Source organism: Alligator mississippiensis, chromosome 1 (genome assembly GCF_030867095.1).
Source record: "Alligator mississippiensis isolate rAllMis1 chromosome 1, rAllMis1, whole genome shotgun sequence".
NCBI lineage: Eukaryota > Metazoa > Chordata > Crocodylia > Alligatoridae > Alligator > Alligator mississippiensis.
The window spans coordinates 475,499,020-475,512,207 of NC_081824.1; the positions used below are offsets into that span (position 1 = coordinate 475,499,020).

Below are 13,188 nucleotides of genomic sequence, written 5' to 3' on the forward strand. Positions count from 1 at the left end.
AGGGGTTTGGAAAAGACAAAATCACTCAGACGCCCTGTCCACTGGGTCACGAGCTTCCAGTTGGGTCCCCTTGCTTTCAAAACTGCCCTGTCAGGCAGAATTGGGGCGGCTGAACCCAACCGTAGTCTCAGTCCTGGTCAGTGGCTCATATTTCTAAATACACACACACATTCATTCAATAAGCCCTGTCCACTGGGTCACGAGGTTCCAGTTGGGCCCCCTTGCTTTCAAAACTGCCCTGTCAGGCAGAATTGGGGCGGCTGAGCCCAACCGTAGTCTCAGTCCTGGTCAGTGGCTCATATTTCTAAATACACACACACATGCACATTTATTCAGTCAGCCAGACCTCCTACCCCACACCGCCTTAGTTAATTAACTACAAGCCCGATGTGCTGTTGGATGAAGGTGCCTCAAACAGTTTCTCCCTAAAACGTACGTTACCAGACACAAAATGGGATCCTTTACCAGACAGAAAATTTTAGCCGGCAGTAAGGTTCAGACTGACCTGTTTTAACAAGGTTCAGATCCAGTTACCACGGCCAAGTTGGGAGCCTACAGGCAGTCCTCCTCCGAAACCCCAATAGAGATTTTGAATTAGGTCTCTTACCTCTCAAGTTTGGCGCCTCAGGGTTCGGTGGGGGGTAGCCTGCGGTCCTCCTTCCTCAGCCTGTGTTCTGGATCCGAGTCACGGCACCAGGAATTGTCGTGGAAACACGCACAGAGTACTTTTGGGTCAGGTCAGCAGAAGCTTTTATTCAAAAGAAACTACAGCTGTAGGGAGAGTTCCAAAGTGACATGGATTTCCCAAGCACTTGGAAGGGGTCCCCCCCCCAAGAGCAAAATCAGGAGGCTTATATACTTTTTAACAGTCGCTTACAACTCACGTGATCATATAGTGAAATTAGCATGAAAAGCAGCTATAATATTACTTCATTATTTCTTTGCTGTTATCAGGATGGCAATTATGGGGGAGGTAGGGTTAGTTCACAAACCTCCTTCTTGCACCTGGAAATCTACTTTGTACATACTTTTTTTTTTTCTACCTTCAAGGCTGCGGTGAGCGAAGCATTTGCAGAAGAGTTACAAAGAACAAACACTTGCCCTTATCTGTTCTACTGTACCGAGCCAGCAATTCTACACAAAGCGGTTATGTCATCTTATAACTAAAATAATCAAAGTTTAAGGCAAATATTTTTTCTGATTCCACATAATGTATTTATTATCTTGAAGGTCCTTAACCTTCAGTCCCGCAAGCAAACTAAGAACGACACGATTGTCCCTGTTACACGTTTTTGCTCTGCTTCATGTCCTTAACCTTAGCCCCCGGCAAACTAATAACTCAGCCGTGTCCTATCCTTTCAATCAAACAATCCTCAGAAACATATCGCAGACCCTGCCCTGTTTCCAGTGAGCTGTACGGTTTGCTCCAGTTCGTTAGCTTGCAGAGCATCCTTTACCTGCGCGGGAGGGTACGGGAGATTTGGACAGCGCAGAAAGGAGCGCACCCCGTTCCTAGCGGCACATTTTACCGTAACAAGGGGGCAGCGCGAGCTCAAGTTGAAGCACCTGGCTGGAAATGAGCTGCATTTGCCACTGAAACGCAGCCAGGGCATGCAACCAGGTGCACGCTTCCTGTCCCCTGCTGTGCGGAGTGATGCCCGTGTAGCGTACCTGGCTCTGTGCTCAACTTACCAAGCTCTGGTTGTCTGGCAGCATGACAATGATCTGCGCATTGTGATCCCAGATCATTCGCCAGAAGTCCTTAGTTGTGTGGGGCAGAGGGTGCTGGGTGATGATGAACTCGTTGCTCCTGTAGTATCCCTTACACAGCAAAGGCAAAAACACGTGGTTATTGAACCGAATACACCAAAGGCAATATCTTTCTGTTACAGAAACGGACAACGTTGCTTTGCCTAGACCTGAAAACGCCCTACCTAATTTACTTCAAGGGTTATTGCTAATATTTCTACACAAACCATCGTCTTTCAAACTTCATATCCGCTCTGCAGTCTCCCCGCTGGTTTTGTTTACCGTTAACGCCAACATTTATTTGAGAACCGGCACTGAAAACACTAATTCCACAAAAATGCCGCGCGTAACTTAAGTATTTTAGACAATGAACTTTAATAAAAGACAGTTAATGGCTTTACGTTATGGAAACGTGTTGAAACCTCTTCCTTTATGCTGAGCCACCATATACAAAATGAAGACAATGATAGGAATCTGGTATTTAGCACCTCTCAACTTTGTAATTTGACTTTGTAATTAAGGGTTGGCTTCCTCACCATGATGTAAGAGGCATTAATGTAGTCGGTTCCCTTCATTCCAGGCAAGGGTGCGAGGCCCACTCGCGCACGCTCAGCTGTAAGATAAAAAAGGATCAAAGCGTGGTCGCGGCAGAATTCAGAAAGCAGGAATTTCTCAGATGTTTCTAACAAATCCGACACGGCACAACTCCCGTCTCCCCCAGGAGCTGGCCGGCATTTTAACCATGATAAAGCACTGCCAGCAAAAGCCGAATAGAAAAGAAACACTGCACAATATTCCCACAAGGACAAAGTAATTTCAGGAATCAAATTTTACTATAGCCAAGATTTTCACAGCAGGCTGAATTACCAAATAACAGTATCTGCAGTGATGACAGGGGATTTCAGATAATTCTCAGCTATTGTCTTCCATTCGCCTCCAATTGTGCACAAAACCATCTGATTTATTCTGCTTCTCCATCCTTCTGCAGCATTACCTACTACCATTTCTTTGACCTCGGGGTGAGCTAGCAGCTGTTTCCACAGCTGAAGCAATCCTCTTGATTAGCCACCCGAGAACGTACACGTCTCCCTCAACACATCTAACTTCCTTTAGAGGGAGGAGATGCAGTCAGACTCCCAATATCCCTGGTTTTTTTGAGTTTAGGCTTCACGCGCTATCCAGGTCAATGGAGCCATCCACATGTGGTGATTTAATTACAGCAGCGACGCTGCAAAACAAGCATCTTCAACCACATGGCAAAACCTCCTCTGCATGTACAGCTCTAAGACTGTATCGCCTTGCATACAACATGCCCCAGAATAAGAGACGCACCTTGTATTCGAAAGGCCGAATGAAAAAAATAAATAGCTCTTTCCTTATAGGAAGTAGCTACGCTGCAGCAGCTGGGGAGCTGAGCCTGCTGTCGTATGGGACCCCATGCCAACTTTCCATTAGCTTTTTGCCTGGGAAGCACCAGAAACGGCTCTAGCTGTACTCACTTGCATAACATATGTACTCCCAATTTCCAGCAGCTCTTTTCTGGGGGGGAAAAGGTGCGTGTTTTATGCAAGAAAATGTGGTAATCCAATGTTGGATGTTTCATCGATAAAAAACCTGCTCAACACCGTGTTTGGACAAGGGGTCTGGCTGACCCTGTCACCGGGCCCTTTTGCTCCGTTTCAGCAAAATCATTTTAAAAGACAAGCTAGCGTCGGCCAAACAAAAAGGCAACACCCCTCCTCACTAGCAGCCAGGCTCCTTCATGCATAACGCAGGCAAAACCCAACACAAAAACTTCTGCTAAGCAGTAATCAAACTGAAGATGTGATCTTACACGGCACGACTGATGAGTTCCTGTTCTTCTCTTTGTTGCAGTCTTTCTGAGCACTGAAGCATTCCACATATTTTGCATTACATTGTGTAACCAGCTGAAAGAAAATAAGCGGTAATTGGTTTGACTGAGTCGTCATGGCTCTCCGAACTGAGAGGCAAGGTTTTTCCTAACTCCTAGAAAGAAGCATCACTAGAAGAACAAATTGCATTGCTAATTTTGTTTAAAGTATGGGGGAGCGATCATAAAATATGTTCATTGGACAGTCAGGTCTCTGCAGATTTCAGCTTTGGCATCCAGTGAAAATGAACTTCCCTCCAAAGCTGATTCTTGCTCAAGACTGAGCGACTTAGGTGTTAGGCACTGGGGCCCTCACCCAGGAAGCCAAGGTTTAGGGCTCTAGGCCCCCTTCACCCAGAGGGGATTGAACTGGCATCTCTCTCACTGCCCAGAACAACTCTCTAATCACCCGGCCACAGGTTAGGTATTATCCAGTCCCCTCTCCAGTGCTCCTTTTGAAAGCAAGTCACTGAACCTTTCCCTTAAAAGTCAACGAATAAAATGGATGCATGGAGCTGGCCTTAGATATATTTGCATGTCCACGAAGGGCACGCATACATGTCTGGCCAGCGAGTAGGTGATGGCGCATGCTCAGTCTTCATGTGTGCGCTTATGTGTCTGCACTGCAGGGATAGTATCATTGCAACCTATGACAAAGTCCCCAAAATGCCACTTACGCAGGGAGACAAATCACTGTTCTGGTACACAAAGGGGACACGCATTGTGCCCTTCATGTCTCAAGTCAGTTTGAGAACTGGGACTTAGGCTGCTAAGACACAGGGGGGGGGTTCTTTTGAACTTTCTGCCAGGAAGATTTCTCTACGAGACTCATGTTTAGGACTTGGATTTTTCCAAAAAAAAAGAGAAAAAGAAGAAAAATTTGTGCGCTGAATTTCTTCTCCAACTGCAATTTTTTTTCTTGTTTAATTCGGTGCTTAAGCATCTGGAATGTCATGAATGCTGCAGCAATGCAGAGATTCTCAGACGTGAATTCAGAAAATGGCCTATTCATTTTCTGGGTTGTTTGGCACCTGGTGTAATTTGTTTAACACTTCCGGGTCCTTAGCTGGTGTATGACCGAGCGAGCTGTGCTGGAAAAGCAGACTGCACAGTCTTCCCACGAGACACAGTCGTACAAAATAATTTTAAACACGCTCGTAAAAAAAAAATAATAATAAAAAAACCCTCAAATGCCAGGAAGCTTTTAATGCTAAAATGGGAGAAATAGGCAAAACAGTTTCTTTTGCCACAACGAATGTTATTCTGTGGTTTATTACTGGAAAGGAGCAGGTGCGACAACTATTAGCGACGAGACTATTTCCTGAGTAGCGGAAGACGTGTTTATCCTACACCGACCGCGCCGAGGTTTTACATTATGCTAACGGCCCCCATTCTGCTAGCTTTCACTAGAGCTGGGTTCGAGGCATGATGATGATCTACATTAAAAGCTAATCAGATTTCAGGAGTGCTCAGATTCATGGGTTGGTTCAAGCTGCTTTCAGTGCCTGACTCTTAACGTCCCACCAGTCTGACTCCATAGACTTAACCCAGATTTACAGCAATGCACCTACGGTTGTTCAGGCTAAATCCTCCATGCTTGGCAGTGCTGACCCAGTGGTTTGGCTCTAGTTTTACTTACGAGATACAACAGTAAAGACACTCCCAAAGCAGAGTGACTAAAACGCTCCTGGCGACTCTGGGAGCTCCTGTACCTTGAACTGTTTCTCTAGTCGTGTCTTGCCTCCTATTCCAGGTATGAGGATGCTGTTAACGTAACTATGCAGCTGATTTGCAGATACTTCCGTTTCCTTCCCAAGGATGGCTTCCAACAAGGCATCATGAATAAAAATGTACTGCTCCTAGAAAAGCAACAGCAAGCAGTTTCAGAGCAAGGTCAGTGAAGCAGGGTGCAGCCGTTAATGAAGGTTTGCAGCATACAGAGGAAAGGGTTACAACCTCCTTTTCAAAACACGCTGCCAAAACCAGCATCCACGTTCCCGAGTATACGACAAACAACGGAGGTAGTCGAGAGAGGCGTTGCAAGCTTCTGATCTTGGAAAGAGACGTTCCAGCACCCCAGAGGCCTGGTGATTTATTTAATTTGTACAGAGAAATAACTGAAAAATCCATTTCCCTTTTGATTACCCCATAAAAACGAACGCAGCCTGAAATCCAGCATCTCCCCGATCTTTACCTCTGTCTGGACGAGGTAGTTGCGCTGGGTCCTGATGTGTTTCAGAAAGCCCAGGACATTGACTGTGCTTTTGTCTTTTATCTGCTGCAGCATCACAATGTAGGTGCCAGTCCTGCCCACACCGGCGCTGCACGAGACACGAGAAGAGACCGGGATGAGTCAACTCTACCAAATTCAGGGCTCACAATGGCAAAGGAGAAATCCTTCAGCTCAAATACTCCTGTCCATCACAATTACTTTTGCTTCTTCAAGTCCTGAAACCAAACGGTTTCTTGGACATTTTAGGATATTAATTCTGACCCAACGCGTGCTTGCGTCCACCACTTCTAATGACAATTCTCCCCAGAGTTTATTTCCCTTTCTCTCCTCAGCTAGCTGGCTTCTTTCTTTGCATCTTTCTATCTTGCAGCAAAATGAAAGTGTGAGTGGGGCGCGCGCTGTGCTAGCAGTGAAGTCAGCGGTGAAGCCCCCTCTGCCCCATCCGAATTGCTGCAGTCCCCTTGCTCCTGAGATCGCAGTGACACAAGTGTGTGCCTACGTGCCGCGCTCCCACCCTCCATCCCTTGGGTGGACGTACCCGTAGTCTCTGCCCCCAGCAAACGCAGGTGGCATTCAGTGACCAATGCTAACCCAGACTACACGATCCCTACGGTCAACACGGGTAAGGTCCATGCTTCGATGAAAGGCTCCCCCACATTCGGCAATGAGGAGCCAGTCTTCATAGGAATTAATCCTACTGCTTTCTGTTCCCAGGTTATGGGTTAAGAGGCGGTTTGCCGATAACTCTTTACAACACTGATATCCGCCAGCCCATGGGTGAACCGTTTCAGCTGCGTCTCAGTTTAATCATTAGCTGCAGCGTGCGACCAGTTGCCCAAGAGGCCTGTTACTGTCTTCTGCTTGTTACTGCTGCAGCTTTAGGAAGCCGTTGATGTGCATCTACTGCAAAACGGCCGTTACCTGAGGTCACGTATGTCACTTGCCACTGCCTGTCGGCATGTGAAACCCACCCTGGGCTGGAGCCTGGCACAAGGCCTCTGCCCCACTGCCAAGCCAGGGGCTTAAGGGGGCCGTGAGCTTTGCACAGACCCTCTCCATGGCGGCACATTTTGTTCCACACCCATTTGCAAGCTAACCACGTATTGCGCCGGCACCGATGGTTCTCCAGCCACAGTGTGCTGCGTACGAGGTGTGTCTTACACGCGCCAGTGAAGAACAGCGCGCCTCGCCGTACCTGCAGTGCACGACCACGGGCCCCATCTCCGGGGTCCTGGCTGCGGAGGATCTCCTCACGAAGGTCAGCACCGGCAGCGCGTACTCCGGCACGCCCATGTCGGGCCACTGGGTGGAGTGGTACTGGATGACCGTCCTCTCGTTCTGCCGCCCCTTGGGGTTGCCTTTCTGACCCTGGGCAAAGAGCGCACGCAACAGGAAGGGACGCGTTAGGAAAGGGAAGTGTGGCCACACGGCAGAGACGCATGATAAACACCTGCTTCTTGGGAAGGCCCAAAAGGGTTAGGATTAAGGTATGAAAAGGATGAAAGGATTCACAATAAGAGAAGAGAAAAAACCCATTCTAACAACTTAATTAACATTAATATAGTTGCTGGGCTTAGAGTCTTTTCCAGGTCTTCTCCCCCTGCCTCCAGCTGGGCAAGGCGAGAACATACTGGGGAGGTCGCGGGTCACAGCAACCAGCTACGGGGACCGGGGAGCACCGTGCAGCTCCTCGCTTTCGGCGCAAAGAACTGCGGATACAGCCTTTCATCAGGGATGCAATGGTCCAGGCTTCTCCACAGCGGTACAGACAGCACGCCAGGCCTGAAGGCACACACGGCACGCTGCCCCCACGCAACAAGCCCCACGACAAGTGACCGCGAACAAAACGGGCTCGCTTGCCTTCTTCATCTTGGCATTTCGGACCGTGAAGCGGCGGACGGTGTAGCAGGCATGGACTTTTGTGCTCTTCAGCGTGATGATAATGTTGCCATACTCCTCGCTGTTCTCGGTGGGCCAGTACTGATCGCATTTCCTCTAAAGAAAGGGAGAGGGTGCTGGGTCAGGGGTTGGCGCGCTTGGGTTTTAAAACCACCCAAGTCTACCGTTTATTAGAAAAGGTGGACAAATAAAAAGGAAGGGACAGCTCTACTGTGCGCTTTTCAGGCTGTACAGCCATGAACACGCTAGTTGAGCATTTAAAAAAATGCTGCCTCTGCAGACAGCACCAGATATTGTTCTTAATTCACTATATTAAGTAGCTGTGAAGATGCTCCCTTACCCTTCCCTTTTCCACAAGGTTTGTGATCATGACAATAATTCCGGGATTTTGCTCCCAAATCATTCTCCAGAAATCTTCAAATGTCGACTTTAAGGGTCCCTGGGTGGCTATGTAGGCTTTTGCTTTGTTGTAACCCTTCAAAGAAAAGCATAATGCAAAGTCAGATGAAAGCAATATCACGGCAGACATGTTAATAATTTAACAGTAACAAAGAAAGGTGCCTTTCCCATTCTGAATATTTGAGGAGCTGGCAGCAGACATGCCAGGGACTTGCAAAACACAAACACTTCAGAAGCAATAACCAGTTATATTCCCCTTGTATGAAAGGATTCACAAGAAGAGAAGAGGTGGAAAAAAAACATTCAAACAACTTACATCAACATAATTAGCATTAATGTAGTCGCTGTGCTTAGAGTCTTTTCCCGGTAAAGGCCTTAGCTTCACCCTACTGTGATCATCTGTGGGGAGAACACACAGCAGAACGCACTAAGAAGAAAACGCATAACAAGGCAGGTAAAACACCCTATTTCCAGCACATTTCTGGGAGGGAGTCATGCCCTTTACAAACACCCTGAAGAAACTGGAGTGAAGGGGAAGTGGAGGAGCCTGCCCTGGGGTTGCGGGAACACATTCTCAGGCTTTGCACGGATTCATTTATTTTTTAAAGCATGTGATTTCTTTAATGCGACAGGTCCCTTTCAAAAGCTGGGAGCAGAAGGTGTTTCTAGGGGAAGGAGGATCTCATTAAGGCGCTGTTTGGACCATCTCACGCTTGTTTGAGGAGGGGTAATCCCTCCTATTTTTGTACGCTGCAATCCCTGCACCCCGTCCTGTGCAGCCGGCCGGCACCCTTAGCCCATGCCACGCACCGCAGGAGCCAGGCGCAGGGACCCTCAACTCGCTCACGGCTGCACAAGAACCACCAAGGAGCAAGGAATTGAACTATGTCTCCCAGGACCCAGGCTCACATCCCTGCCATGGTGTGCACCTGGCACAGATGAGTCACTATAATTCAAGTAAAATCATGCCGGGCTTGCTGCTCCTGCACTTGCTGGACCTGAGAGCGGGTTTACATTGCAACCTTGGTGCTGGCTCAAAATGCTAGGATCCTGCCTCAGTTCCTCGTCAGAGAAGATTACGGATAGCCTTATTCTGCTTCCCACGGCCTGTCCTACTCTTGAAATGGCCTTCAGGTTAGCGGTTCTCAAAAGGACACCTGCGCTGCACTGTGTATGCTGCCGTCTGTCCCGGTCACGTTCTCCACCGGATGCCAGACGTAGCATATTTGGAAGTAGGAAGGAAGCTCATGGATCAATAAAACACTCTGCCCCTCCATGCCCCTCCTCAAAGTCACCTTCCCCCAGATGAGCGCACACGGTGCTGACAGTGATTCGATCCTAATTACCCAGCTCCGTGGCTTTACACAGGACGGCTACCTTTGTGCACTGCCCTCACCCTACCCGACGTCAAAGCGCCGACATTTTCGTACGGGGATGAGCGAAACGCACAACTTAAAAACTTTGGACAACCTGGTTGGGGAGGATTTCATGACCACGCTGGCAAACGTTAGTGGCTGCCCTTCTCTGGCCTAAGTCATTTCAAACAACCTGGTTCCCCGCTCAGGGTCTGGTCCCATCTGAAGCGAGCGCCTCTCGCTATGGTTGTGCTATCTTTACTACAAGTGCTTACTCACATGCTAAAATGTTGATGTATCTGTTCTTGTGCTTGTTATCGGGGTGGTTGGAATGTTCTGCCGTGATGCTCATGTCGGCCGTACAGCGCTGCACTTCCTATTAATAAAATTATTCAGACAGAAAAGACATCAGAGCAAGAACAGGCAGTTTGTCTCCGTTTTACAACAGCTCCCTGAAAACAGGCTTAAACATCAACACTTTAATTGTCTGATTTATTTTTTTAATCTGCCAGCAGGTTCCCATCTAATTAAACCTGGGACATTAGCGGACTCCCAGGCTTCGATTACAGAACCGAGTCTCCGTGATGGGTGAAGGTCACGCTTCGGAGGAGGGCAGCAGAAAGTCTATGTAACACACAATGTGGGCTCTTCTTCTCCTTCCCCCGCCCACCGCAGAAAATGTTGGCTTTTTTGGAAGAGATTTCAGTGCAAAGTGGCACCGCTGCTTCTCGTGGGTGTCGTTCCCTCCTACAAGGAGTGGCCGCATAGCTCAGCAGCACACCAAGGTCACAAGTTTGATCCCTGGTTGGACTAGATGATCTCTTGAGGTTCCTTCCAGCCTTACTTCTCTATGGGCGTGTTTACACATTCATTAATGTGCATTTAGTTTAATACTTCCTTAATAAAGTACTAACTAAATGCGCAGTACCGAAAGTTACTGAGCATTAGCACCGGTGCGCGGTTATTTAGTGACGCTTACTGCGCATTAGCCTAATAACACTGCGCAGTGGGCTATTAGCACGGTTTGTGCAGTGACACGCTACTGCGCAGTGTTATGAGGCCAATGGGCAGTAAGTGTCTCGTGTAGACGTGCCCTATGATAGCAGGTTTGCTCTACGATAACCTCCACTGTTGGCGCGTGCTCGGACAGGACTCCCCTACCTACAGTGCAACACTTTCTGGTGGGAAGAAAGGAGTGTGCGCCAATGGTGTGTTATGGAAATGGTTCTCATGTGTGGTTTTCCAGCCAACATCTGGACCAGCTGGCCTCTGCACCTATTTGTGGCATTGGTGTTTCCATACCATATGAATGAAATAGATCTGTGGGGGAGACGGACAGTGCCTGATGCCCACCTGACACCTGAAGAGCAAAAGATTTCCAGATTTTGGAAGAAGAATGCAATTTTTTTCATGTGCAGCAGGAACATCTCCTCAGGGGTGGAGTTGCAGAGGCGTTTAAGCATCTAACGAGGCAGACAGGTGCCCAGTGACTTCTACAAGGGTGTCTAAATAGGATAGGTGGGCAGCTCCCACTGGCTTTCCGATCCTGGCATACTCCAAGATGGGTAACAAACCGTATCAACACGCGGCCGGGAAAACGCCAGAGCGGGACGTCTTCTCCCCACAGCATGGGGATCCCAACGACTGACCTGCAACCAGATTTATCTAAAGACCGACCGAATTTCTGAGCACGTCTTGCGGCCTTAACTAGTCAAACACATCCTCTATTCATCCAGGGAGCTATTTTAACCGGTAAGCCCACCGACAATGCCCCTTTTAAAATATCCTTCTTACGTCTACTTAACTTCTTCATCGTTAGCATGAACACTACTATTATTCCATTACACTGGAACCACTTCTTGAAAATACACTGATGTGGGCTTGTTTAAACATTTGTAGGAGAAGCTATTTAGCGGGTTCAAGAAGTCACATTTTATAACCTAGATTTCCTCACAGCTAGGGAAGGGAAGTGCCAAATTACTTTGTACTGTAGGCTTCAAAAATAACAGTATAGAGCCTGCCTAATAAGGGAAGTCATTAGCAGAACACAGCTGCTACAAAGATCAAGAGCTAAGTGACAGAGAAAATTATCAAGAGAAATGCTATACAAACAGCAGATGTAACAGAGTTCGGCATTATGCAGACATTTCACAAAGGAATTGCATAGCAATTTTGACATTTTTCACCGCATTTACATTTAAAAAGTGCAAAGTATACCAAAACCAAGTACAGTTTGTGGCTTTTATATTCACAGGGCATTCCCTAGCGAACAGTTGCCTCTTCCTCTCTCTTTGAAAGGGAGGAAGACACTGGAGGCAAAGGAGATGAGCTGAACTATGACAAAGATGAACGAGACAAAACCCTTCGCTGGCCTAAATTAACAGAATCCCATTTCTACCAGGGAAAAGCAAAACATTTTTCACCTTAATTTCAGCACTTGGTTTAACACCGCCTGCCAGCTCCAACGGGCCACGGAAAACACTCCGCTTTGGAGCACGGATTAAACCACAAGCAACATTAGCTCAGTCTAAGCCACGAATGGGAAACTGCTTGCATTTTTGTTTTTTGTTTTTTAAGTACAAAACTTTCTATTCCTACACGATTAGAGGGTGCTCATCAAATTTTTAAAAAGTTTATGTTCATTACAAAACTTTTTGGAATGGCTATGCATGTTCAAATATTGATGGCAAACTCCTACAGCTGAATATAGGCAAATCCAATAAGAGCTTTTTGGAGAATACTCCAAAGAACATCAAATTTAATAGAAAATTACATCCTTGCAAAGGAATTCTCTAAAATGGCTTAAATACTACGGGGTCAATGTATCACTTTCTATTAAATTCTATAGGATTTTTCCATAAAGGAACAGTTATGTGCAGTTAGTCATTTTAATGAACCTTTTTAAGTGGATGTTGACTGCGTTCTCAATTTTCCTGGCTGGCCGATAAAAAGTGAATAGCAGGTGAGATTAGACATAAAATGACAGGGGAGAAAAGAATGTGGCCCTGGAATAAGAGGTCTGACACAGCAAGAGCTGATGCTTTGGAAAAGTCTCTTTTGAACCCAACAGGCAAGGCACTTCATACCGGAAAACTTGGCCAACATCTCTCCCAACTATACGGTTGGTCCAATAAAAGACATCACAAAAGAAGAGTCTCTCATGCCTTTCCCGCACCATTACAGCTGCAATAACACTACAACCCTACTATATTTCCAAGGGAATTCTAGTATCCTTGAAAACTGTCATAATGTTCAAAAAAACAAAGTCCTCCGCCCTTAGTTGCAGCCCGTGTCAGCTGGAAACAGGGCAAGTAACAGGCTTCAACTGCAACAAGGGAAGTTTGGGTTAAGCCTTAGGAAAAGCGTTGGCCTACTTGGCCCTAGCAGGGTCAGCTAAAGGGATGAACATGGTGTGGATCCAAGCATCCTTCACTATTTGATGCAGGCCACCCCACAGGGCTTCTGGAAATGATGAACTAGAGGAGTTTTCTAGATGTACTAGATGATTTCCACTATGCTGGAAACCACTGTCCAGGCACCAGGTCTTCCTAAGCTGGCTTCAGTGACACTGGAGGGGTGGGTAAGGCGTCTGCATCGTGGTAACGTTCACAAGGTACGAGATGGTCTTCACACATAAAACTAGACCTGACCCCTGCCTCGAA

At 47.2% G+C, this 13,188-nt stretch overlaps 1 protein-coding gene across 1 annotated transcript; it reads right to left on the reverse strand.

The window, feature by feature from the left end:
* Window positions 1-2,225: 2,225 nt before the first annotated feature.
* LOC132248765 (receptor-type tyrosine-protein phosphatase gamma-like) lies at window positions 2,226-9,938 on the reverse strand. The gene is made up of 9 exons (XM_059722881.1): window positions 9,806-9,938; window positions 8,488-8,570; window positions 8,113-8,247; window positions 7,734-7,868; window positions 7,069-7,241; window positions 5,835-5,961; window positions 5,353-5,499; window positions 3,584-3,677; window positions 2,226-2,362 (listed from the first exon to the last, which is right to left on the reverse strand). The coding sequence occupies exons 1-9, from the start codon at window positions 9,876-9,878 to the stop codon at window positions 2,241-2,243; spliced, it is 1,089 nt and encodes a 362-aa protein (XP_059578864.1). The 5' UTR covers window positions 9,879-9,938; the 3' UTR covers window positions 2,226-2,240.
* Window positions 9,939-13,188: the final 3,250 nt, after the last annotated feature.

Coding starts and splice junctions, on each gene's coding strand:
- LOC132248765 (XM_059722881.1), bottom strand. CDS start 9,878: ATGAGCATCACGGCAGAACATTCCAACCACCCCGATAACAAGCACAAG. Junction 8,571..9,805: donor ATACATCAACATTTTAGCAT/GTGAGTAAGCAC, acceptor TTCTCCCCACAG/ATGATCACAGTAGGGTGAAG. Junction 5,962..7,068: donor CCCGTGGTCGTGCACTGCAG/GTACGGCGAGGC, acceptor TGTCTCGTGCAG/CGCCGGTGTGGGCAGGACTG.